We start from the raw sequence: 27,123 nt of genomic DNA, 5'->3' as shown, positions 1-27,123 counted from the left end.
CAAGGCTGTACCATATCCTCCTCCTCCTCCTCCTCCTCCTCCTCCTCCTCCTCCAGAAACAGCGCAGAACCAATATTTCCCGGGGGTGGGGAGGAGAGAAAATACGACGACCTGCCCCGCTTCCTCTTCGGGGCGCGCCATTCTCCCCTCTTGGCTCCAGCCCAGCAAAGGCGCAGGCGGGTTGGGCCAAGCAAGCAGCAGAAACAGCAGCCGCGCTCTGGAGCCGGCGCTGGAGCGGCGGCCGAGAGAGGGAGCGAGAGGGAAGGAAGGAAAGCAGGAGGGAGGGAGCCGAGCGGGCGGAGGAAGGAAGGAGGGAGCGGGCCGGCCATGGCAGCGGTGCGAGCAGCAGCGGCGGCGGCGGCAGAAGGAGCCCGCAGGAGGCGAGGCAGGCGCGGGCAGCCGTCGTTGCGCGCCTGATTGGCCCCCGGAGCCGCCGCCTCCGCTGCTCCCGGGTGGCCGGTGGGGACGCGGAGAGGGCCAAGGAGGAGGATGCAGGGCAAGAAGCCCCGCGGCTCCTCGGGAGAAGGAGGAAGCGGCGGCGGCGGGAGCAACAGCAGCGGGGACGGCGGGGAGCTGCAAGGGGACGAGTCGCAGCGCGCCAAGAAGAGGAAAAAGAAGAGCTCCCCGTGCGTCTCCAACATCCAGATCTTCCTGGTCTCCGAGTGCGCGCTCATGTTGGCGCAGGGCACGGTGGGCGCCTACCTGGTGAGCCAGCGGGGCCGGGGAGCGGGGGGAGCCGGAGAGGGGGTGCGGAAAGTGCGCAGGAGGAAAGTGGGTGCCGCCTTCTTTTGGAGAGGAAGAGAGAGGAATCGGGCATGCGGGTGGCATCTTTAGCCCCTCTCCGCTGTAGCGTCAGCCAAGGCTGCGGACGATATTGGGGGTCTGGGGGCGAGAGGGATAGGGACCCTCGCTCTATCTCTCTCATTCCGACCTCCCCCCCCCTCATTCCGGGTCCCGTGCCAGATTCAGTAGGATGGAAGGTGATGCGAGGAGGGGCGTGTTTGGTGCAGGTGGCTTGATGGACAGCCAGCAGCCTCGGTTCCCTCCTGGTGTCCAGGCAAGCTGTCCGCGGCGGCTTCCTCCGGGCATCCTGAGCCTTGCCGCTGAGCTTCGGTTGGGATGAGAGGGAGAGGGGGAAGCGTGGCCTCCCCTGCCTGCAATTAATGGGCGATTCACACACACACACACACACAAACACACACACACAGAGAGAGAGAGAGAGAGAGAGAGAGAGAGAGAGAGAGAGCTGCATCGGGAGCGCCTTCAGTAACTGGCCCTGGCCGCGGTAGTTCCTCCGGAGTAATCCTGTGTGGGGTAGAAAGAATCCCATATTTGCATAGGTGGTATGCAATATTCTCTTCCTAGAGATGCTGTGGCTGAGGGGTCCACTGGGGATATACATTCCTAATGCTAATAATTGTAATCATCAACTTGAATTAAGCAGAGGCCATTGTGGGTCAACCCCTCTGTGACCTGATTAACTCTACCCGCTCTGGTCTGACAGACAGAAGCTGAACCAACGGAGGCAGTGATATCTGTGTATCTAGCTGGCATGGTGATTGTCAGCCAGGAAGCCCCTGGGTCAAATGTCCCTTTGGCTAGGAATGCACTCTGCTGCTTTATGATGGCTGTGGCCTCCCCCTTGCCAATTCATAAAGGGGGCAGTTATTATTCTAGCCCGCCTTACAAGGCTGGCAAAAAGGTATCCCAGTTAAGGTACATTCGGACATTTAGCCACAGTTGGGTATGATTAAACCCTACTCCCCCATCCACATGCATGCTGCGAAATGAGGCCTAAGAGCACAAAAACTGCATTTGCTTAAGCCACTTTACCCTTTTCTCCTCTCAGTTGTACATTCTAAGTGTGGGTTACCAGCTGACCAGAAGGGGGGAAAGATCCTTAACTGTGCCTTGTAATCTGCAGTGATCAGCAGCTTGAAGTGCTTCAAGACCATGGAAACGAGCATTTTCACACCAGAGTGCTGTTTAAAGGCACAAGGACTGGTCAAATAAAGACAGTAAAAACTGGCAACCCTAATTGTAAGCTTTGTGGGGCTTGGCTTTTTCCTGATCATCCTGTTGACTGATGTAATTGTAGCTGTGAATAATAATAATAATAATTTAATGTACAGCTATATACTGTAGCCTATCATGTGAATATAATTGTCTCCATCCTGCACCTTTTGCTGGCAATGGGAAAAGGTTATCAGGAGTTGCTAGCAGCAATGGCTATATGCCAAGGACCCTGCAGCATCTGGCCAGAGGCCTTTCTAGTCTAGCATCATGTTCTCATAGCAGCCAACCAAATTCCCAAAAGGGCAGCCCACAAGCAGGACCAAAGCACAGCAGTGCTTTCTCCCCATTTGTGATTCCCAACAACTGGCAATCAGAGGCACACTGCCTCCTACAGTGGAGGCAGAAAATGTGTCAGGGGTGAACCTTGCTAATATGCTGTCCTATGCAAGGCTAACATATGATGCCCTCCCCACAGCCCTCAAGGTGCTGGTTTAAGCCCGGTAACAAGTGCTGGACTTTGGGAAGGAGGTGTGAGGCTCTGGCAGAGTTCTAGAGCCCTCCCACCTCCTCCCCAAAGTCCGCTAAGTGCTTGCCCAGCTTTGGGAAGGAGGGAGGAGAACTCTAGGACCCTGCCAGAGCCCTCATACTTCCTTCCCAGAGCCAGGCAAGTGTTCACTGGGCTTTGAGAAGGTGCCCACCTTGGTTGAGCACTCAGTGGAAGCAAATCAGTGGCACTGTCCTAACGCCACCTCTGGACTGCTGCAGACACTTGAACATTTCTCTGATGAAAATAGGGACATCCTATTTAATAACAACAACAACGTTTGCACCCCAGCCACTCTTGGTGGCTTCCAACATATATAAAAACTTCCCTAGGCAGGGCAGCTTTCAGATATCTTCTAAAGGTTGTATAGCTACTTATCTCCTTGGCTCAGGGGGTCACATAACTCCACACCCTCCAACATTTCTCTGATGACAATATGGACACCCTAAGGAAAAGCAGGACATTCCTGGACGGTTTCTGTAAATCTGGGACTGTCCCTGGAAAATAGGGACACTTGGGGGTGTTGCATTCAGGTCATGCTTGGGGGGTTCCCATTGGGCCATTTGGTTGCCACTGTGAGAACAGGGTGCTGGGCTAGATGGGCCTTTGGCTTGACCCAGCTAGATTCGTCTTACGTTCTTCTCTGATGAGCCAGTGCAGTTCTATTTAGGGCCTGCATTCAGCCATGAGCTTCTCACCTGAGTCCTTGCCCTGAAGGTGAAAGGGAAACAGGGAGTAGCAAAAGTGGAGAAAGGTTTCTGCAGTCACCTGGCTTGCATATCTCCAGTGCAGACCACCTTGCAAGCAGGGGGTGGCTATTAGCAAGCTTGGTTTTCTCATTAAGTGACTCAGCATTTGCTCTGGGGTTGCCTGCTGTCTTTCCCTTTGTATGATGGGGAGAGAACAAGCACAGCTTTTGGATGGCGGGGGGGTGGTGGGGTGGGGTGGGAGATAAAAGGTTGCATTTGGAATCTGAGAGCGCAAGGCAAGTGGGTTTGATCTGGGGACCAGCTGTCCTGCTCTGAGATCAGATGTCAGGGTACCTGAGCCAAGGAAAGCAAATCGGAAGAAGGAAGAATGGGATGCCGTCTCACTGTTCCTCCTCTCACTCTGTTTCACCTTGCTGGATCTGAGTGACAGTGTGTCATTCACAAGCACGGGGTGCGTCTCATGCCTGGGTTGTCCTGTGTTTGCCGTTGGCTAGTTCTGCCCAATGGGTTTTGTGTGGAGAGGCAGCAAACTCCCTCGGTTGGCTCTGGTGAACAGATGGAAACAGAAAGAGCGGAAAGAGTTTGAGATGTGTGCTGTGAAATGCAGGCCTGCGCTGGGTGTTTCAATGTGGCCTTGCATGGAGGCAATATTTTATCTGGACGTGCCAATAGCTGCAGAGAAATGAAATTCAGGTGCAAGCGCATTGAGGGAAATGCGCCATTGTGAGCTGGCTTGACCATTCTGCTCAAAATGCTGTGGGTTGTAAAAATGTTAGTAAATAGTAAAAGGTTCTGGTCCAACTGAGGAACTGTGCTTCGAGCCTTCCCACTCTGCAGTTCTTTCGCTCCCTTAATTGGGCTTTTTACGCACCCCCTAATTCAGATTGCTATTTTGGCAGCTAATGTGGAAATCCAAGTTGTTCCATTGCTTTAGAATAGTGTGGGTGGGATTGCTGTTTCCTTGTTATAAAGTGTGTGTGTGTGTGTGTGTGTGAGAGAGAGAGAGAGAGAGAGAGAGAGACTCTGTTCTCTAATTGAAATTGAGAATATCAATAGCAGGAGTTGTACCTCTTCTTTGATCTTGCCGTCAATGCCGTCGATTGAACCCATGAGTCCCTGGCCCACCCCCAGTCCAGAGCTTCAGAGAAGCTGTGTTTTCGCTTAACACTCAGCTGCGACCACCTTTACCTTGAGTGATTGAAATGCTGTTTGAGCATTCTGTGATATCACAGCAGCACAGACAAGCAACAGCAAAGCCTCAGAGCCTGAGCCTCAGAGCTTGCTTGGAAGGCCTACTTGGACACTGCATGATATAACCCTTCATTTAAAGCATTTGTATTCCGTCATGCCCCACGTTGGCTGAAATATTCCTGCATTGCGGGGGGTTGGACTCGATGACCCTCGTGAGCCTTTCCAGCTCTACAATTCTATGATCCACGCCCAAGGAAGTTTGTTCCAAAAACATTAAAATCTACCCACCCTCCTTGCCCAGGACAATATGTGGAGGCTGGTTGTCGAATTACCACTTATGTAGAGTCTATTTTACTCCGGATGGGCTGTACAGGAAAGTAAAATAGGCAGATGGGGGCCTGTTTTTGCACCTTGCTTTTCAAATATCTGTAGATCCCATGTTCAGTTCTCTGCATCTCTAAGATTAGGCTAGGAATGTCCCCTGCCTGAAACCACTGCTGCCAGTCCGCGTAGGCAAGACTGATGGTGGTTTGACTCAGTATGTGACTGTTTCCTGTGCTCTTGTCTCCCATTTCAGCAATCCCTTTTCAGGTAGCAGGACAGGAGATTACACACACACACACCACCTTAAACCTGTACACTGCAACACAGTGTGGCTGCCCTGGAGAGCAATCTGCCCCACATCTGTTCCACCTCCCCCACCCCACCCCGAACATTGAACAAAGCAAGACAGGCAATGTGCCTCCAGTGCTTTGCTAGTTTCCCCACCCATGAATGCAGCAGCCAATGAAAGTTGTAGGAGGGTGGAGAAATGCACAGTAAAAGGACATTGTGCCTTTTGTTTTATTCACTATTGCAGGGGAGGGAGGAGGTGATGTTTGGAGCTGCTGGCTTTGGTGGGGCTCAGCTATGTTCTTCTGGCACTCTGGCCAAAGGATCTTGGAGAAGTGCTATCAGCCATGGTAGGGACTGCTGGGTTCACCTTTTACAAGGCACCCCTGGCGTGCAAAGTGTGGCACAGAACGGATTCAGGATTGGAGGGTGATACGGGGTGGCATTCAGTGCCAGTCCTCCTCAGAGTAGACCCACTGATGTTAATGGACATTATTAAGTCTACATTCAGACATTGAGGGTTTTCACATTTGGTTTTACTGGTTATAATGCTGACTCTTCCTTGCTGTGTTATGAAGTGGTGACTTCTTGATTGACAACTCCTGGATTGATTTGACAGTCAATCCCTCTTCCTAGGGAACTCTAGGGAATTGTAGCTCTGTGGTGAGAACAGAGGTCCTCCTAACAGTTCTCATCGCCCTTAACAAACTACAGAATTCTTTAGTGGGAGCCATGATAGTAGCTTTCTTATCTAAATGCACTGAAGTTAATGGTGTAATTAATTACATTGGTGGATAGTGGAGATAAATAATGTAGGTTTTAGCAGAACTCAAACTGTGGCAGAATGGAAACAGTGCTGATTGCAATGAAGGCCCCAGCTGAACTAACATTTTAAAGCAGGGTCATACCACTTTAATGGTCATGGCTTGTCCCAAAGAATCCTGGGAACTGTAGTTTGTTTGGGGCGCTGAGAATTTTTAAAGGATATCTTTCTTCTTTTCCCAGCGCTACAATTCCTAGAGTAGTTTAACAATCAATCCCACTTCCCAGGGAACCCTGGGAACTGTAGCTCTGTGAGGGGAATTGGGGTCTCCTAGGAACTCTCAGCATACTAAACAAACTACAGTTCCCAGGATTCTTTGGGGGAAATCGATTAGGAAATTTGGTAGGATGCAGCTTTACATGGATAGTGCAGATGGGTGGGGCCAAGAGTCCCATCGGTTTCTCTATCATCTCTTGCCTCTGGTGCCCCCTGCCACTGCCACGCCACCTTGGAAGGTTGCCCATGCCACCCCCACTTGAAAAATGTTCCTCACCCCAGTTTATAGAAACCCTTTCCTGTTTTCTTGCTGTCAAGAAGCTATAAATAACATTTTATTGCCTCCCTCCAACAAGAACAGAACAGCAACAGGAACCTCCTGGCTGCACCCAGAGAGAAAGCCTACTAGCGACTAAACTATATAATGTGGCCAGATATGCTTATCTCTGCATCTGTTTAAAGCAGGGGTCAGCAAACTTTTCCAGCAAGGGGTTGGTCCACTGTCCCTCAGACCTTGTGGGGGGCCGGACTATATATATATATATTTTGGGGGGAGAACGAATTTCTATGCCCCACAAATAACCCAGAGATGCATTTTCAATAAAAGGACATATTCTACTCAAGTAAAAACATGCTGATTCCCGGACTGCCTGCGGGCCAGATTTAAAAGGTGATTGGGCCAGATCCGGCCCCCAGGCCTTAGTTTGCCTTAGTTTGCCTACCCATGCTTGCAACCTTTTTCCAGTTGTTTTTGTGGACCCCTTGAAAACTGTGAGGGGGGCTTTTCAGACCTAAACATTCCTCCCCTCCCCCCAGCTGTGTCAAAACCACCACCGTATTATGAAAGCCACAAACCCAGAATTAGGCCACTGACAAAAAAGCAGTTGAAACTGGAAGGTTTCTAGAGAAAAATGAGTAGGCTGAATCAGCGCCATATTGTCATTATTACAACTGATTTATTAATCTCCTCCTAAACTGCTGTTTCAGTGTGATTTGCATGTAAGATAATTAACAACAGATAAAACACAAAAGCCGAAAGTACGTGTAAAACAAGACTTAAAATCCTAAAAGCGGACTTCCATGGAAAAGACCCATTTATCTGCTGGGAAAGCTTTTCAGAACAAAAATGTCTTGGACCGTTTCCAGAAAGTGCAACAGTGGGTACCTGTCAAATCTCAACAGGACTGCTTTTCCACAGAACAGAGTCAGCCACACTAAAAGCCCTGTTCTTCTGTGTTATTGTGGAGAGGGCTTCTGAGATCTTTGGAATTTGCAGGAGAAGCTCTCCCACAGACAGCGGCAGACGGTGAATAAGGGATAAGGCTGTTTCTCAAGTTACCTGTTCCTGAGGTGTATGGGTACTTAATATGTTAGTACCAGTACCAACAGTATTATGAAAATTGTTGGTCCCAAGCCAAATTACCTCAATAGCCATTATCAGAAGAAGAAGAAGAAGAACGATTCCAGTGAGGCCCAAGTACATATATTTACGATTGTTCTACGGCAGGCATAGGCAAACTCTGGCCCTCCAGAGGTTTGGGACTACAATTCCCATCATCCCTAGCTAACAGGACTAGTGGTCAGGGGTGATGGGAATTGTAGTCCCAAACATCTGGAGGGCTGGAGTTTTCCTATGCCTGTTCTACAGCCTTTCTTTAGACCACCAGAATGGAGCTCAAGGGCCAGCAGTGATCAATAGACCACACTTTTGTTACTAGGTCAGGGTTTATAGACCTTTTTAATCAACCCAGAAACCAAATGGAGGTTGTTTTTTTGCTTTTCGTTTGGCCCAGGAGGAGAGACAAACTCTAAACTCCTCGTGTTTTATTATTCTTGGATATCCATATAATACATGGTACTTTCATCTTAACACTAGCAATGCAGCGTTGTATGGAAAATGATATAAAATTACCGGTACTTTACCGATCCTGAAACATGTTGCTTGGTCATGTGCAACCACAGGAATTTTTCTTATGTGTATGTGCATGCGCATGCAAAGTAGATACTCCAAACAAACAAACAAACAAACAAACAAACTTAACCGAAAGCTTGGAACGGGCAGGTTTCTCCCCCGCCCCCTTACCACCCCCCAAAGCCAAAAAGTTACAAAGAAATACAAATAAAAAGAAAAATAACTGAATATATAAATCACAAAGAATACAGATAAAAGTGAAGAAATATCAAATAAAAAGAAAAAATCACAGATCACACCAACCTTCCCCCACCCCCTTCCCACCAACCACCTTGCCATATACTTATACGTGTGTCTCTTGGAAACATATCCCATTTCCTTTTCCTCAAAATCTGTTCTATTTGGTTTCTCTTCTTCTTGTCGTTTAAACCACTAATGTTCCAAGAAATGATTTTCAAATCCATCGGAATTTATTTTCCTTTATTTCTTTACAATAATTTAAGTCTAAAAGAAGAAGGAGGGAAAGAAAAAAAGAAAAGAAAAAGAAAAGGGGAAGAAGAATAAAAAAGAAGTAGCAAGAGAGAGAGAGAAAAGGGAGGGGGGTCGATGTTCAGTCTGATTTGTATAGTGCTCTTCCAAAAAAATCTCAAGTTTATAAGGTCGATTCTTCCACCTCTTCCTTCTCCTGGGGAATGGGCAGGTTTCTTGCAAAACAAATGAGGAGAATAGTGCCTGAAATATTGTGCCTCGCATCTGAAGTTCTACAAACACTAGAAACATAACTATTTCTCTATCTCTCTCTTTATTACAGGTAGGTAGCCGTGTTGGTCTGCCATCAAAACAAAATAAAACAAAACATTCCTTTCAGTAGCACCTTAGAGACCAACTAAGTTTGTTCTCGGTATGAGCTTTCATGTGCATGCACACTTCTTCAGATACACTTCTCTTTTTATTGAAAGCTGGGAATCTGGGCATTGGGGTTCATTTGGGGCACGGGGAGTTGTTGCCTTGCTGACCCTGTGGGCAATCATGTGGTTGGTTGGTTGGTTGGTTGGTTGGTCAGACCAGTGAATGGGCCCAGAACGTATCCACAGCTGGGTGTGGACGCCAGGGATGTGGTCCAGCCCAGGTGATGGTGAGTCCAAGGAGCAACCGTTCTCAGAGTTCTCGGGGAAGAAGGGTCGATTCTTCAACTGCTCTGGGAATGGTAGCTCTGCGAGGGAGATAGGGGACCAGCTAAGTATAATCATAATGATGATGATGATGATGAGAATGAGAATGAGAATGCTCATCTGTTGCAGAAGGGGGGGGATCTGTCAAGGATTCTTAAACTGTGATTCCTCCATTGCAGCAGGTTGGACCAGATGATCCTTAGAGGGCCTTTCATCTCTACAATTCTATGTCTCTCAGCACCCTTAACAAACTATGGTTTCCTGATTTTGGGCAGGATGGTGGTGGCAGCCATGACCGTTAAATTGGTACCTGCAGATGCCACCTCTATGAGATCTTACCTGACGTAGAACGAAAAGTAACTAATTATGAAACTGGATGACATAAGGCATAGGTGATGTAATTTCTAGGGATTATTTTAAATGGGTTTACGAAAAGCATAGTGAAAAATGTACCGTAATCCCACTTACTGGGAAAGAAAGTCATTATAAAATGCTGTACTATATAGATGGCATTTGATGCCTACCAGGTTAAAAATAATTTATAATCTTCAGCATGATATATGTGAGGAACCCAGGAACGGACGTAATGAATACATTCTAGAACTGCACCCAAGTAAGGCCTTTTTGACAAGAGATTATAAATATAAGAGGCATGGTTGGATGTAATGTAGTTTTAAATCAGAAACAAATCCTCCTTTGTAGTTTCCAAAGAATTGCTAATAAGGGGGAATTAGAGCTTGCTATGGCATTATTAATAGCTGTGAGTAATTTGAAAATCTCCCAATGGGACAAATGCAATGCAACGATGTACCAAAATCCCAAAATAAAGGTGTAAAATAAAGGCTGACAATAAATATATTGAGCGGTGGAGTTACTTCATAAACTACTGGAACTCAAAAAGTTTCATGTTAGTGTTCAACCATAGGTTTTGTTTCCTTTAGAACCATTGTTGTTCTTGTTCAGTCGTTCCGTCGTGTCCGGCTCTTTGTGACCCCATGGACCAGAGCACGCCAGGCACCCCTATCCTCCACTGCCTCCCGCAGTTTGGCCAAACTCATACCAGTCACTTCGAGAACACTGTCCAACCATCTCATCCTCTGTCGTCCCCTTCTCCTTGTGCCCTCCATCTTTCCCAACATCAGGGTCTTTTCCAGGGAGTCTTCTCTTCTCATGAGGTGGCCAAATTACTGGAGCCTCAACTTCAGGATCTGTCCTTCCAGTGAGCACTCAGGGCTGATTTCTTTAAGGATGGATAAGTTTGATCTTTTTGCAGTCCATGGGACTCTCAAGAGTCTCCTCCAGCACCATAATTCAAAAGCATCAATTCTTCGGCGATTAGCCTTCTTTATGGTCCAGCTCTCACTTCCATACATTACTACTGGGAAAACCATAGCTTTAACTATACGGACCTTTGTCGGCAAGGTGATGTCTCTGCTTTTTAAGATGCTGTCTAGGTTTGTCACTGCTTTCCTCCCAAGAAACAGGCGTCTTTTAATTTTGTGACTGCTGTCACCATCTGCAGTGATCATGGAGCCAAAGAATGTAAAATCTCTCACTGCCTCCATTTCTTCCCCTTCTATTTGCCAGGAGGTGATGGGACCAGTGGCCATGATCTTAGTTTTTTTTGATGTTGAGCTTCAGACCATATTTTACACTCTCCTCTTTCACCCTCATTAAAAGGTTCTTTAATTCCTCCTCACTTTCTGCCATCAAGGTTGTGTCATCAGCATATCTGAGGTTGTTGATATTTCTTCCGGCAATCTTAATTCCAGCTTGGCATTCATCCAGTCCAGCCTTTCGCGTGATGAATTCTGCATGTAAGTTAAATAAGCAGGGAGACAATACACAGCCTTGTCACACTCCTTTCCCAATTTTGAACCAATCAGTTGTTCCATATCCAGTTCTAACTGTAGCTTCTTGTCCCACATAGAGATTTCTCAGGAGACAAATGAGGTGATCTGGGACTCCCATTTCTTTAAGAACTTGACATAGTTTGCTGTGGTCAACACAGTCAAATGCTTTTGCGTAGTCAATGAAGCAGAAGTACCGGTAGATGTTTTTCTGGAACTCTCTAGCTTTCTCCATAATCCAGCGCATGTTTGCAATTTGGTCTCTGGTTCCTCTGCCCCTTCGAAATCCAGCTTGCACTTCTGGGAGTTCTCGGTCCACATACTGCTTAAGCCTGCCTTGTAGAATTTTAAGCATAACCTTGCTAGCGTGTGAAATGAGCGCAGTTGTGCGGTAGTTGGAGCATTGTTTGGCACTGCCCTTCTTTGGGATTGGGATGTAGACTGATCTTCTCCAGTCCTCTGGCCACTGCTGAGTTTTCCAAACTTGCTGGCATATTGAGTGTAGCACCTTAACAGCATCATCCTTTAAAATTTTAAATAACTCAGCTGGAATATCATCACTTCCACTGGCCTTGTTGTTAGCAAGGCTTTCTAAGGCCCATTTGACTTCACTCTCCAGGATGTCTTTCTCAAGGTCAGCAACCATACATTTAAGTTAATTTGAGATGATTTGAAGTTGTTTTCCCCTTTTCTTTTCCTTGCCAAAGGCTAATATTAGTTGCTGATATACAGATGTTTCCTTTGTTATTTAGAATAATATTTAATAATGTGGAAATATAGGGAAATATTGAATCATTGCCATCCATGTATCTAATGGGGATATTTTCTTTCTTTGAAACAACAACACTTCAGTAAACAGGTGCTATGTGCTTTAATCGGGTTTTGGGCTTATTGTTGATTATAATCATTTTTTATTGTTTTTACTGATAATTTAATTGTTTTTCTCTCCCTTTGTAAGCTGCTTAGGGTTTTTTTTTTTTTTTACAATCAAACAGCATATAAATTTTATGAAATAAAATAAATAAATAAATACAGAGGGTGGATTTAACCCCGAATACCCCTATCACGGTGCATATTAGAGCACTGACATGGTGTTCAACTAAGTTTTAATGAGATCAGCAAAACTTACTGGAACAATAAGAAACCAAGAAGAAATGAATTTCATTAAGGAATGGGGGAAATTTGTGGGATATTCGAAAAGTTTTTTTGTATACGTTTAAGTTCATTAGCAGGATTAATGTAACAGGATTAGCAAGTAATTAAGGGTAATGCTAAAGAAAAATCAGGGAGTAACTAATAAATGGAATAATGTAGGAAATGCAGTATTAAAAATTAACATTATAAGGAAACCGCAAAAGGGGTGGAGGGAAGTCATAACATATATGTTTATAGGGGAAGCTATTGGATTTGTATTTCTGTAAAAAATAATAATCCAAAATTGAAAAATAAAATTTCTATATAAACAAGAGCAGACATACTGAACTTAATGGAGTTAACATAGTCAGGTTCATTCATTTCAGTGGCTCAAAGTAAAATTTAGCTTATACCCCCTTGGTCTTTAACTGTTGGGTCCTGATTCAAACATATGGCAAAAAAATAAGTAAAATGTGCCCACAAATGCATGTTAAAGGCAAATCCCAGGTGTGAAAATGTAGATAGTGTTACTATGAAATTAAGAGACCTAAGCTAGCCATGGCCATTGATTTCTATTTCAGTTATTCACCTGAGTAAAACACAGGTCAATGAATGGCTTTCAGTGCATGTCCATTCCTGGATGTAACCAAAAATAGCTAGACAAGATGAGGGTGTGAGAGACGGCTGTAGGCGTGATTTGGTAACAGCGGAGGGAGAGGCAGGATGTGGCTGCAAAGGTTTCCTGAATGAAGGCATTATCATTATCACAGGCCCTCCAGGGACAGCCCTGGATTTACTGAAGTAAATCCCAGTTTCTGATTGGATCCCGGAATGTCCCGCTTTCCCTTAGGACGTTCCTATTTTCATCGGAGAAACGTTGGTGGTTATGGAATTACGCGACCCCTGAGCCAAGGAGATAAGTAACTACAGTCACTTACAGTTACGGACACTTCAGGTTGCGTGTTTTTGGGTTGCGCACCACGCCGAACACAAAAGTACTGAAACGGGTTACTTCCGGGTTTCGGTGCTCGCGCATGCACATAAGCACTAAATTGCACTTTGCGCATGCACAAAAGCCCCGAATCGCGACTCACGTGTGCGCAAATGTGACGCTGCAGGTTGCGAATGCACCTCCCGCACGGATCATGTTCGCAACCTGAGCATCCACTGTATTCAACTTTTAGAAGACATCCCAAAGCAGCCCTGTATAGGTAAGGTTTAATTTTTTTTAAAAAAAATATTTTATATGTTGGAAGCTGCCCAGAGTGGCTGGGGGAACCCAGTCAGATGGGTGGGGTATAATTAATAAAAATGTTGTTGTTTTCATTGTTGTTGAATAGGATGTCCCTATTTTCATTGGAGAAATGTTGGAGGGTAAATTCAATTATGAATCACTTCCCATGGTGCAGCTCAAACTGATTTACAATATAATGACACACGTGTGTGTGTGTGTGTGTGTGTGATTAGAAAAACAACAGCTATAAATGTTGAAACGCTTCAAACAACAACGCATACATAAAGTCAGGTCAGAACCAGGACACACATCAACTGGGATAAATATTTTAGGAAGGCGTGTTGAAAGGGTTTAGCAGGTACCAGAAAGCCTGCAAAGCAGGCGCCTGTCTGATATGCAGTGGGAGGGAGTTCCAAAGGGCAAGTGCTGCCACACTAAATGTAGCTTGCCAAAAGGATGTCCTTTCTTTATGCTGTGTTGGAACATATGGTAACATTCAGTCCATAATGAGCAGCCAGTTGCACGTCTCAACAGGCTGGTCGGGTGATGTAAATGCAGAGTGCTTTAAGAGCTAGCCAGACTTCATCATGCCACTGCTGCCATTTGACACCACCCTCTTCCCTTCTGCAAAACCTATTATTAGGATTATACTGAGCCAGCCAAAACAAGCCCTTGGGTGGGGCTCGGGGCAACCAGCAAGTATACCTAAGGAATTTATCAGTGAGACCAACTTTGCTGACTCCTTTGTGGGATTTCCTTCAAGCTCAAGTTTATGCTACCCACAATGCTGTTACAGAAGAGAAGCACTAAGATGTTTAAAGCCACACGTTTCTCTTTTATCCCAAAGGCCAACTTCAGTTTTGTGCTGCTTAAGTGGCATTTTTTTTAAAATTATTTGCCATTTATAAATCACTTTTAGAAATGTTCTACAATGCCAGCTTCAACCATCCTTGAAACAGGTCAGTTGCAATTTATCACATAACCCACAGAAACATTTTTAGGTTGCCAGGAAGCCAACGGTTACGCCCTTCCCCATTTTTCATTTCTGCAGATTTAGCTTAAACGTTTTAAAAATTGATATCCTGTGGCCGATCATCTGTTGCTGGAGCCTTCTCCCTGAGCCACTGAATGAGTTGCTGGGATGTTATGGAATAGTTGCAGACATTCTAACTGCTTGCTGGAGAAAGTGTCAGCACTGGATTGCACCAGAACAGCCTCTCTAGCTGGCTGGGCATTTCTGACAGTAACACAGACCTGTTTGATTCCAGCCTTCGTATGCTACTAAGGCAATGTGATTCAGCCACGGAGAAACCATTTTCAAGTGGCTATCAATCTGCGTTGGTAATGTGTCATTTGGTCCATCACCAAAGCGACCAGTCTGCAAAGTCCATTATCTAAGCCAGGGATGGGGAACCTGTGGCCTGGCAGATGTTGCTAGATTACAGTCCCCATCATCTGATTGGCCAGCAACATCTGGAGGGCCAGGGGTTCCTCATCCCTCATTGAATGACCAGTAGTTTCTCTTGGTGCATTGTGGTTAGAACAGTGGTTCTCAAATTATAGTCTGGGGAACCCTGACATTGCTTTTTTTGCTCATTAGGATCATAGGAGTGGACTAGTTTTTCAGAAAGGCACCAGCCACCATTCCTTGCAGTATGCAACCAAAAAGGAAAACTCAAACTATGTCCTGGGAGGACAAGACCCCATAGGCCTGCCCTATGTGCAACATGTTCTTTTGTGCACCAGCATCCTCTGCAATGTCCAAAGGATTTCATGGGAGGGGATACATAGAAAGCTATGTTATTCTAGGTCCATTGATTTGCCTGTCTGGTCCAGTATTGTCTCCTCTGACTACTAGTGACTCTCCAGGGTATCAGGCAAAGAGAGGTCCTATCCACCGCCTTCAACCTGATCCTTTATAATAGGAAATGCCAAATAATGAAACTGGATCATTCTGCATTCAGAGCGGTGCTCTGTTAAAATTGAGCGACAGTCTCAGACTTTGTAAGAACATAAGAAGAGCCTGCTGGATCAGGCCCATGACCCATCTAGTCCAGCGTGCTGTTTTCACAGTGGCCACCCAGATGCCTGTTGGAATCCTGCTGGACCCAAGCACAAGAACCCTCCTGTGGTTTCCATTAACTGGTATTCAGAAGAATTAATGCATCTGGCTATGAAATCAGAGCACAGCCATTATGGCAAGCAGCCATTGGAAGCCTTCTCCGTGGTTTTGCCCAACCCTCTATGAAAGCCATTCCATCTGGTGGCCATCACTAAGTCCCATGAGAGTGAGTTCCATAGTTTAATTATGTGTTGCATGAAAAGGTCCTTTCTTTTGTCTGTCCTGAATATCTCAACATTCAGCTGAATACCCATGAGCTCTAGTCTTCTGAGAGAGGGAGAAAACCCTTTTTCTATACCCACTTCCTCCCACATCATACCCTTCAGCATTTCTCTGATGAAAACAGGGACATCCTAAGCAAAAAAAAAGGACATTCTGGGCAGTGGCGCAGCTAGCCGCTCGGGTGCCTGGGGCGGCGCATGTGCCTTGCAGCCGGGGGTGGGACAAGCTGCCCATGGGGGACGGGCGAGCCAAGGCAGGGCGCACTGCGTGGAGTCTCTCTACAGCCACCCCCTCAGCTGTAGGGCGGCTGAGGCGGTGGGCAGACGCAAGCCCTGTGCTGCTCGAAAAAGCAGCGTGGAGCTTGCAGGCAGTCCACCCCCCCCCCTCAGGAGAGACGCGTGGCTCAGGCACACTGCAGGCCCCGCAGTGTGGCACCCAGTGCCCCCTGCCTCACCCAGCTACGCCTCTGGATTAGGCAGATTCATGGAGGAGAGGGCTGTCGAAGGCTACTAGCCATAAAGGCTGTGCTCTGCCTGCAAAGCTGGAGGCGGCAATGCTTCTGGCCCCTCAGTGATGTCACCCGGGGCGGTCCGGACCCACCGGACCCCCCTTCCTACGCCACTGATTCTGGGATCAAATCAGAAGCCGAGACGGCTTCTGTGAAGCCGGGACTGTCCCTGGAAAACAGGGACACTTGGAGGGTCTGCATGCATAGTTTAATAGACTTCGATCATGTCCCCTCTTACTTGCCTTTTCTGTAAACCAGAGTCCCAAATGCTGCCGCCTTTCTTCATAGCTGGGTGGCTCAACCCCTTGGCCCGTCTGGTTGTCCTTTTCTTCCAGGGTTGTCTACACTGACTGGCAGCAGCTGTCTGAAGATTCCAAGTGGAGCCTTTCTCCACTTGCCAGGGACCATGCCTGGCTGCTTTGGCATTCCAAGCACGTTTCCTTAGCAGATATAACCATTAATTTATTCATTAGGATAACTTATAGCCAGCCTTTCCAGAAAACACAATAGTGCTCAGAGCGGATAACAGCTCCAACACCCCCCCTCCAAAAGAACAACCCAGTAGAACAACAATTAAAAAGCAAAAAACGCAAAGCAGAAGCAGGACAGACGATTAAATCATCAGAGCTGGTTCAAAATATAAATGAAAATGCAAGCATGTGGGAAAATGGGCTGAGGGTTTGGAAACAGTTGTGGGTAGAATAATTCTGCCTTGCCTTGCTGGCTTTGGAAGAGGAGAGGTGTGCGGCTGGCAGAGAAGGGACATTCCTCTTGGGACCCCCTGAGATACTCACCAAAACTACCTGCAGCCTGGAACTGGTTGGGTGCAGCACAGCTGATGGAGGTCCGAAAGGGACACAGCAGCAAGAAGCCTGAGAAAGCTCCACACACACAATCCCGGGCACAAGCCTAGAGGGAGAGACTAAGGTGATGTCAATTTGTTTCAGAAACTCTTATATTCATGAGATTTTGGGGGGCATGATCTGTGAGATTGTTTGGCCCCAGGGAGAGAGCCGGGGGTGGGGGTGGGGGTGGCATTGTGGCTGAGAGCCAGGAGGCTGAGCGACATTGAGTAGGGAAGCATGTCAGTCAGAGGAAGGAATTATAATCGTATTCGTTAGCAATTCGTATTACGGTATTACTAATTACCGTAATAACTAATGTGTGCTGTATGCAGGTTAAATTTCTTTCTAGATTATTTATTTGTTTCATGATATGTATATACTGCTTGATTATTTTATTTTTTTAAAAAAACCCACACACTCTCAAAGTGGTTTACAAAAAGAAAACAATGAAGCTATCATATATATGTGTGTGTGTGTGTGTGTGTGTGTACACACACACACACACACACACACACTTTCTCATTTCTCATCTTTTCTCTCATTTCTCTCTTAATTATTTTTTATTAGATATTTTCTTGTGTCACAAAACAAACAACTAAACAAGTAAAAGCACATATAGCCTCTCCTTTTTCTATTCATAGAGTCGTTTTCACAGCTCGTTTATGTTCGGTATGAGACACTATTGTCATAGACATTATGCAGTTGGTGGGAGAGAGGAGGGAGGCAGAGAGACGGGGGGGGGCAATATTCTTTCCTTCTATTGCATAGTGTTTGTGTAGGATTTTGTGTCGGCATCACGTGGGTAGGTCCTTTATTTATATATTTATTTTTATTGGCAATTTGTGGCACCTGCCACAGTGCCGGTGATATATAAACAGCCTTTATTTATTCAAAGCATGCGCCTACATCCCTGTGGGCGCCCCCCCCCCGGCACAACCTCCAAAATAAAATATCCCTGGTAATGTGTTCCAGAACATTCGCCAAGATGGCACAGCAAAGGGGGCTCTTCTGCAGCCTCACAGGGGTTCTCAGCTGCCATTTGACACGTATGGAGTTGGCTGTGCCGCCTGCACTTCCCTATGTCCACATCCAGCTTCCACTTTGCATAGCTTTTATGCAAATGCAAACCCACGCTGCTTGCTCAGAGGCGGCTGCATGCACCCTGCTATTTTCATGTTCTCATAATGCTCTGTTTGTGTTCTTGTTTGGATCCTGTCTAATTATCCCATAAGCACTTAGAAAATAGAAATTAGGGTGGACTGAAATGGCACCGGCAAAGTCCCCACTGAGCTTGGGAGTTTCACCCTGTCGGGTTTAGTCCGAGCTCGATTCCCTTCACCAGTGGTCAACTTCCCAGCAGACTTGTCAATACTGGCTTTCCCTGGTCACCTCTGGCGAGGAAGAAGGCCCTCCAAGTGATCAGGCTGGGAGGCCTGATAAAGCATGGTTCTTTTAGGCTTCGGCTGTCTAAGACTGCACTCCTAACCCTTCTTACCTGGAAGCAACCCCCACAGAATTGTGTTGGGTTTACTTCTGAGTAGGCATGGTTAGGATTGCACTGTAAATCAGTGTATTGAGGGCAGGTAGGTGAGAGACCTGGTGGGTTTGTAACTCTTCTGGAATTTATATATTTATGTAATTTATTATTTATTATTGCTTTTAGGCAATTATATATAATAGAATATATAATTTCTACTCTATTCTATTCTATTCTATTCTATTCTATTCTATTCCTTCTTAGGTTACAGCACAGCGAAACCCAGAGCTGTTTTTAAAATATACGGAAACCATACATGATCAATATGATTTAGGCTGTTTTCCTATTGTGTACTGCTTTGAAAGTAGGGCCTTAAGCAGCATTATGAAAATTAGAAATTACATAAAGAAATGAGATGAATACAGGAAGAACAGTTGAGGGGAATGTCTTTAAAAGTCTGGGTGACTCATCAGAATTCTCCTTCACCCGGTGCTAAAAAGGCAACAGGGACAGCAATAGTTGAACTTCTCTGGGCTGAGTTACAGAGGTGGGGTGCCAAAGCAGAAAAGGCCCCGCCCTGAATTTGCTCTCACTTGAGATGGTGCTAGGACCTGCAAAAAGGCATTAGAAAAAAAGGAGAGGGACAAGTGTTATTGCTTCTAGGCACATCTGGTGTCTTTTTAATATTAAAATAATGGTTACGAGCTATGGGGACATAGGCTGCTTTTTGGTCTCCCTGGACACCTCCTAATTGATGTTGGGGATGCATACATAGAAAATAGCAAATCCATATCCAGGTGCATGGACTTTTCATCCTCAACCTTCTCCCTGCAACTACGGGATGAGAAAACTGGTCTACCTTCCAAGGCTGTTGTAGGATTTCTTGGGCACATGTTGAGCACTTGAACTGCAGGTGCTGAGTATTCTTCTTATGAGTCCTGTCAGACAATTAGTGGCATTTCAGTTGGTTAGTCCCCGTTTAACCATTAATCAATTTATCCTTCAATTTTTTAATTTTTTTTTTTTTTTAACTGGTCAATTTGCAAATAGCCAAATCCTCAGTGATGTTGGCGTCATGAGAGGTTTGGTGGAGCAGACCAAGCCAGAAAGCTTGGTTTTGAAAAGGAGATGAAACTATGCCCTGAAATTGGATTTCTCTTCTCTGCTTGCCCCCCCCACCCCACATTTCAATCTTATAAAGCCCCCATCCTTCTTAGGAGAGTGTTACATACCTCTTTCCTTCTGTCTATCAGAGAATGTTTGTGCTTAATAATAATAATAATAATAATAATAATAATAATAATAATTCCCACCCTGAAGCTGATATTGTGATTTATCTTGAAACAGAATTATTCTTTTTGCAGCAAGAAGCAAAGCTCTCAGGTCTGACGGCTTCCAGGGTTGCTTTTTTCATTTATTTATTTTTTTGCAGAGCAAAGAGCCTGATTTAATTTTCTCTCCTCGGTCTTTAGCCTTCGAGAGTGCCAGAGAGCTCCAGTTCAGGCTGACCTAGTTGCAAGGACCCAACATCTGCCAGAGTCAGGGGGTGCTTCAGATAAAAGACTGTCCATCTGGGGGATGTGTGGCTGAAGAAAGCAGTTCCATGCCTGCTTTGGGCTGGCTGTTTAAACAGAGGCCTTTGGAGAAGTTGATTAATGCTCACCAGTCCTGGCTCTGAATGCGGCTGGCTGGGTGAACATAGGAAATTGCGTGAATCAGACCACTGCCACACTTAGCTCAGTATTGTTCCCACTGACTGTCAGCAGCTGTCCAGAGTTTAAGACAGGGATTCCTTCTTAGCCCTACCTAGAGATGCTGAGGACTGGACCTGGGGTCACCTACATACACAGACATTCCCTTGGGTAAAGAGAGCTCGTGGTGGGAAGGAGACTGGGAAAGGGAAGAGCTGTGGTGGCAAGGAAAAAGCATACTAATTGGGAAAGTGAGAGGGAGCTGGGACAGTTCGGGTTGAAAAACAAGGCCATCTCTGTCCTCAGATTCGCAATCTAGAAGACACAGCATAAAAGGAAGAAGGGAGGAAGAGGGAGGAAGAAAAAAGCAAGCTCATTCCCCAAGTTCTTAAAGTTAGTGTTCTTATAACAACTAGCTGGGATGGAAAAGGCTTAGGTAGCCTGATGAAATTGCTACTTCTCAGAGACAGTTGAAGGAGCAGAAAGGTAAGATCCTGATGGCACAGTCCTGCTTCCCATTTCTCTCTCTCTCTCTCTCTCTCTCTCTCTCTCTCTCTCATCCTGGTGGAATGGTTGCAGCTACTGTAGATGACAGTTGAAGGAAAGCCAAAGGCAGCAGAGCCAATGAAACAGCCTCGCTTGCCTTCTCTCCTGCTGCAGCCTGATGAAATTGCATCTGTCTATTTGTCGATTATATCCAGCTTCACCCCCTTCCCATATTTTGTGTGTGTGTGTGTGTGTGTGTGTTGTCATGCCTGTTTCTCTCAGGTTTAGTTCACACACTGTGTGCCCATCACACAGGATCCATGTCAGGTGTCAGTTGGGCAGATCAAGACTCTGTGCTGTACTGAGAAAACCCAGAAAGAAAGTGCTTTTACACTTTCTGCCTTCCGTACATTTAATTTGTGAGATTTCAGCTTGCCAGCCTTCAGCCACGTAAGGTTGAAATCTCACAAATGGAATGTGTGTAAGATCCGAGTGTACTGCATTTCCATCTCTGACATTCAGCCTTCTCCTCTCAATACAAGCTGCAACATCTTAAAACACCCAGGAGAAATGCTGATGGGGAAGCTGTGCTAGTCAGTTACAGCAAACGCACAATCCCTTGTGATACTCTGAAGCAGTAACAGATTTACTGTGGCAAAAGCTTTTGTGGACCAAAGCCGACTGTGTCATATGCTCAGGGTGTTATTCTCTGTTGGCAGATACTGGGTTTGCTTGCTTGGCTTGGGATTTCATGTAGGTGATCCTCCTGGCTCTCCAGAAAGAACTAAACATGTGTAAAGAATCCTAGGCAGAGCTGGCAATAATCGATCAAGTCGTTGCATTTTATTTTATTTTTAAGATTGCAAGAATTGTATGCCTCTCTGGCCTGTATTAGACTAGTGTCATCTTAGACCCTGCACCTAATTCAAAAGATCCAGTGGAGTTAAAGTATTTCTAGTTCGAATACTATAACTTGAGGACATCCAGTGTCGCTGAATGTTGGATAAAGGAAAGCCCTCCTTCGTTCTGTGCATAGTTAAACTATGGAACTCGCTTCTGCAGGAGTCAGTGATGACCGCCAACCTAGATGGCTTTAAAAGAGGATTAGCCATATTCACAGAGCTGAGGGCTATCAATGGCTGCTAGACATGAGGGTTGTTGTATTCTGCCTCCACTTTTGGAGGCATTATACATCTGAATACCAGTTGCTGGAAGCCACAGGAGGGGAGCATGCTGTTGTGCTTGGTTCCTTTTTTTTTTGCTTCCCATTGGGGTGTCTGGTTGGCCAGTGAGAGAACAGGAGGCTGGATAAGATGGGCCTTGTGCCTTGCCCCATAGTGCCCTTCTTACATTGGTTAGTATATTAAAACCATCTATGTTCCTTAAAGGTAAAGGGACCCCTGACCATTAGGTCCAGTCGTGAACGACTCTGGGGTTGCAGCGCTCATCTCGCTTTACTGGCCGAGGGAGCCGGCGTACAGCTTCCGGGTCATGTGGCCAGCAGGACTAAGCCGCTTCTGGTGAAACCAGAGCAGCACACGGAAACGCCGTTTACCTTCCTGCCGGAGCGGTACCTATTTATCTACTTGCGCTTTGACGTGCTTTCGAACTGCTAGGTTGGCAGGAGCTGGGACCAAGCAACGTCATGGGGATTCAAACCGCCAACCTACTGATCAGCAAGCCCTAGGCTCTGTGGTTTAACCCACAGCGCCACCCGTGTTCCTTACTTAGGCTTTTAAAAACTGTGTCAGGTGGGTTAATGAATTCCAATTCATCTGCTTCTCAATAAGATGAAGCTTTTGTTCTTACCACCTACATCTCTGTGTGCCTGTGAGATGTGTGGGAGGGAGATTACTTGTGTTTTTAACAGCTTGGCAGGTAAGTCTCTCTCTCTCTCTCTCTCTCTCTCTCTCTCTCTCTCTCTCACACACACACACACACACACACACACACAGAGAGAGAGAGAGAGAGAGAGAGAGAGAGAGAGAACTTATATAATGCTTGTAAGTACAAAACTTGGTTCCCAGGAGTTTGAATTCCCAGCATCCTAGGGAGCAAAGGCTCATCTTCAGGAAATATGGAGCAAGTGAGAATGAACTTTTCTTACATCTAGCAATTAAAATGTGTCGGAAGCACTCCGGATGCAAATTGGTGTTGTTTGTTAGTTCCAAAATGGAACCTTAATTTGCCGGGGGATTTATTTTACAAATTATTCGGAATAGAGGAGACTGATCAGGCATCCTGGGGCAGCAACAGCCTCCTTTCCATGTTGCTGCCTCGTTGCAGCTGAGCCCTTCCTTCCTTGCCCGCGTTGTTTATATTTGGTTTTTTTATATATTAAGGGCATTGTTAACCTGCCCTTCATTAATTGATCCCCAGGCTGGGTTACACCATCATTTTAAAACAATTTAAAATGACAATTGAGACGGTAATCTAGACAAAACAAGGGGCACTCCTGATATAAATTGAATACAGAAGACCAAACTCCAGCACAGGAATTGCAGCCACTGCAGGCAAACTTCCCTACAGACCCTCTCGGGTGCTCAGATTGGCAGAGGGGACCCTCAGACGTTCTGAGGTAGCAACGGCCCAGGAGAAGGCATACTCTGTAGCAGGCTCTAAGTTGTTGGATTCCCTCCCAACGGCAGTGGGCCTGGCACCTCAAGGACCACCTCTCCCTATATGAACTGACCCATACTCTGTGATCATCATCTGAGGTCTTTCTTTGGGTGCCTCCCCCACGAGAGGTCTGCAGGGTGGCCACATGGGAACAGGTCTTTTTGGTGGTGGCTCCCCATTTGCGGAATGTTCTGCCCAGGGAGGCTCACCTGGCACCTTCATTACATATATTTAGGTGTCAGGCAAAAACATTTCTCTTCAACCAGGCATTTGGCTGATTAACATTCTATGGCCTTTTAAATGTGTGTGTGTGGGGGGGGGGTTACTGTGTTGCTTTTACTTTATTATGTAATTTGTGTTTTCATTTTGTATTTTTACGTTGTGAACCACCCTGTGATCTTCAGATGAAGGGAAGTACACAAATTTAATTGATGATGATGATGATGATGAGGAGGAGGATATAGCTTTTGCCTTAAGCTGAAGATGTACCTCTTTACCCTGGCGCTGGACATTCGAGAGAGAAAGAGATTTTAGAACGCACTCTGTTTTGTATTTTGGTTTAAACGTTTTCAAATGCTGTATTTCATATTGCCACGACCCACTCCTGGGGAAGGGTGGGTCATAAATCTAATGATAAATCTCATTAATTAATAATAAATTACTAATCACCCAGGTTTTAAATGCCACTGAAACATCAGCCTTATCTGTGCCAGGCATGCTTCCAGGAGCAGGCCACTTCATAGTTGTGGTGCCACCACTGAAAAGGCCCTGTCCCGTGTCCCCATCCAACAAACTGATTGGACCTTTGTGAGGCACCCTAGATCAGCCTTTGCCAACCATGTGGCAAACCCTCCTCATTTAATCCCCCAACAATTCTGTGAGGTAAATTAGGTTAAGAAGGCAATAACTGGCCTAAGGTCATTTAATGAGCTTTGTGGGCAAGTGAGGATTTGAACCCCTCTCTCCTGGGTCCTAGTCCAACACTCTTAACCACTGTACCACACTGGCTCTCTGCAAATCTGTCAGCTAAGAGTCTGGAGTCTTTCATAGCTTCCCACTTTTCCTGTCTCTTACTTGGTAAATCCCATTTTTATGTGACAGGCGGATATTGTGGGTGGATGCTGAGGTCAGCAGCTTTTCACCCATCAGGCTTTTTCTGTGGGGATGATGATGAGCACAGTTATCTTTTGACATTGGAAGTCAGTGTTTGTGACAGTAGCAGGGAATATCTTGTAGTTTCCTTTAACTGGACTAGGGCAAGCTTTGCAAAACAATAAATGAAAATTGTTCCCTACTGTATGTTTTTTCCCCAAAAAAATAGCTGTGATGTTTGGATTCAGAGGTGCCTTCTTTTCCTTTTCTGTAAGGAGTTGCATTACAAAACAAACAGTATTTCTGACGTTAGACCTTCTCTGAGAAATGTTTGTTTTTCCAATTATTTTCAACCCTTTTGCACTGCTTTCTGAACTGTATTGCTGCACATCTGTCCTTGCTTGCATCTCAGGAAATGCTGCCAGCAAAAACTTGACCTGCTGTGCATGGATCTGAGGGCCATTGAACCTCAGGGCTTATTCACACTTCCATTTGCCCCACTGCTTCCCCCCCCCCCAAGAAAACCTGTGATTTGGTGCTGAATCAGAACAAATTGCCATCAGGTTTTCCCATGGATTGCGATCTGTTCCAATTTAGCTCCAAAGAGCAGGTTTCCTGGGGGAAAGCAGAGGGGTAAGGGCAAAACCGCTGGAACTCTTGCCTGCAAAGCGTGGGACAAGTGGGAAACTGCTCAGCCCCTTGCTTTCTAGGCACTGAACAAGCAGACGTGTGGATGAACCCTCGCAGTAGATTCTCCTTGTACGTCCCTCCCTTTGCCCAACGTGCAAGCCATCCCTCCTTCACTCACTCGCAGAAGAAACCGCAAGGCTCTTTGTGTATGAGGTGTTATTATTGATGTTCTCTACTTGCCAAGAAGTGTCTCCAAGGAGATATGGAGCAAAGACAAATTCAGGAGTAGGTTTTGTCATGTAAGACAATCCTAGGTGTGCCAAAGTACTAGGAAGGCATTCTGCAGTGATGCTTTCAAGTATGGCTTCTCTGTATTCTTAAATGTTTCACAGAAGGAAGACATTCAAGGCTATCTCTATCTATCTATCTATCTATCTATCTATCTATCTATCTATCTATCATCTATCTAATACATTTGTGTGTGTGTTGGAGAACTCTGTTAGAAAAATCAGATGATTGAAAATTCTGGAGGATGACTGTGTTTCCATTTAATTCATTTTTACAGGAATTAGGTGCAGCCACATTAAAATGTGAACAAGACAAACGTCTTCTTGTTCCCTACGTCAAATGCACGGCAAGAGTTCTTGCTCACATGCTTCTTATTCTGCACTGCCTGCTGTTTTAAATGGAAACCGTAGTGGCAGAAACACTACTATTACACTAGTGAAAAATGGCTAAGCATTACACCGAACCTCATCATTTTACAGTGAGGGGTGTATTAGGACTGAACTGTATTAGGAAACCACAAACGGGTCAGAATTGGCAGGTCCCTTTTTGTCAAGTTCATCTGAAGGAAGGTTTTAATTGCTGCCAAACTGCTGGAATTGAGAGGTCTCCTCTTTCAGGCCCACTGGGAGAATATCTGCTTTGTATGCAGGAGGTCCCAGTTTACATCCATGGCATCTCCAATTAGGAGATAACCCTGCAAAATCCTGGGGAGCTATTGCCAGTCAGTGTAGACAATACTGAACCAGATAGACCAGTATTCTGACTTGGTCTAAGGTAGTTCTGTATGGTGCTATGAGAGCTTTACAGCTAACATCCCTGAAATCTTCTAAGGACCTTGAGGGGTCCTAATAGCTTTTACCCTGCTTTGCATACAAGAGGTTCCAGGTTAAATCCCTGGCTCATCCAAGTCGACTTACCCTCCAGGAACTTGATGTACACTAGTGGCATGCGGTGAAATTTTTCATAGGGGAACAGATGTGCCGCAAAGAAGTTCCGAAACACAACATTGTGGAAGCAGGCACATTTCACCAAGTTGCGCTGGCCTTGGCACAGTCTTGCGGCCTGGCTGCACATGCACAGATGCATTCTCTAAGCAGGGAAATGTTTCTTTAACTTGAGTCCCTCTCCATACTTTCTAACAAAAGTATAGACACACGGTATGGTCTTTCTGGTCACCTCACACTTGACTTGAATGCTTGAAACTGCACGCTTTTAGTTGCTGCAGGGGAAAAACAAACAAACCTGTGCTGTGTTGTCTTCAGAACAAAAGGAGACACGTTAGACGCAAAGCACCAAACACCACGTGTAGTTACTTTGTCCAACGGACTATTCCTGTTCCTCGGCTCCAGCCGCTCCCGCTGATGACTCATCAGTCGTAAGTGGAAGCCAAAGAAGGGCTGCACAAAATACATTTGCACGCAGGGAATGAACCAAGGAAACATCTCTCGAACAGAGTATTTATCACGTCAGAGCGATAAATATTGTGATGTAAACATGAATGTATATGAATGAGTTGGATACACTTTAATACCCTAATTTACCAGGAACATTTAGGGGACTAGCCTAGTTCCCCCAAGTCCACTGACTGCATGCCGGGAGACTGAGCTAGATGGACCAAGACTCTCACGGTTTCCTATGTTCCTGTGTCTTGCCCGTGGCTCAGTGGTGGTGTTATGTATTGAAGTTCTCACCCTAGGCCACTAGGGGTGTTTGTATATAGTTCATTCTG

The 27,123-nt window shown here is 45.8% G+C and overlaps 1 protein-coding gene across 1 annotated transcript in view; it reads left to right on the top strand.

Annotated features, from left to right (window-relative positions):
* Positions 1–382: 382 nt before the first annotated feature.
* Positions 383–27,123, top strand: part of SLCO3A1 (solute carrier organic anion transporter family member 3A1) — a 100,827-nt gene continuing 74,086 nt past the window's right edge. The window contains exon 1 of the mRNA XM_033167098.1: positions 383–705. Coding sequence (XP_033022989.1) covers positions 490–705 — 216 coding nt within the window. The 5' untranslated portion in view covers positions 383–489. The remainder of the gene's footprint in view (positions 706–27,123) is intronic.

Source organism: Lacerta agilis, chromosome 13 (assembly GCF_009819535.1).
Source record: "Lacerta agilis isolate rLacAgi1 chromosome 13, rLacAgi1.pri, whole genome shotgun sequence".
NCBI lineage: Eukaryota > Metazoa > Chordata > Lepidosauria > Squamata > Lacertidae > Lacerta > Lacerta agilis.
Note: the sequence above shows the minus strand (reverse complement) of the source record. Positions and strands in the feature narration are given on the sequence as shown.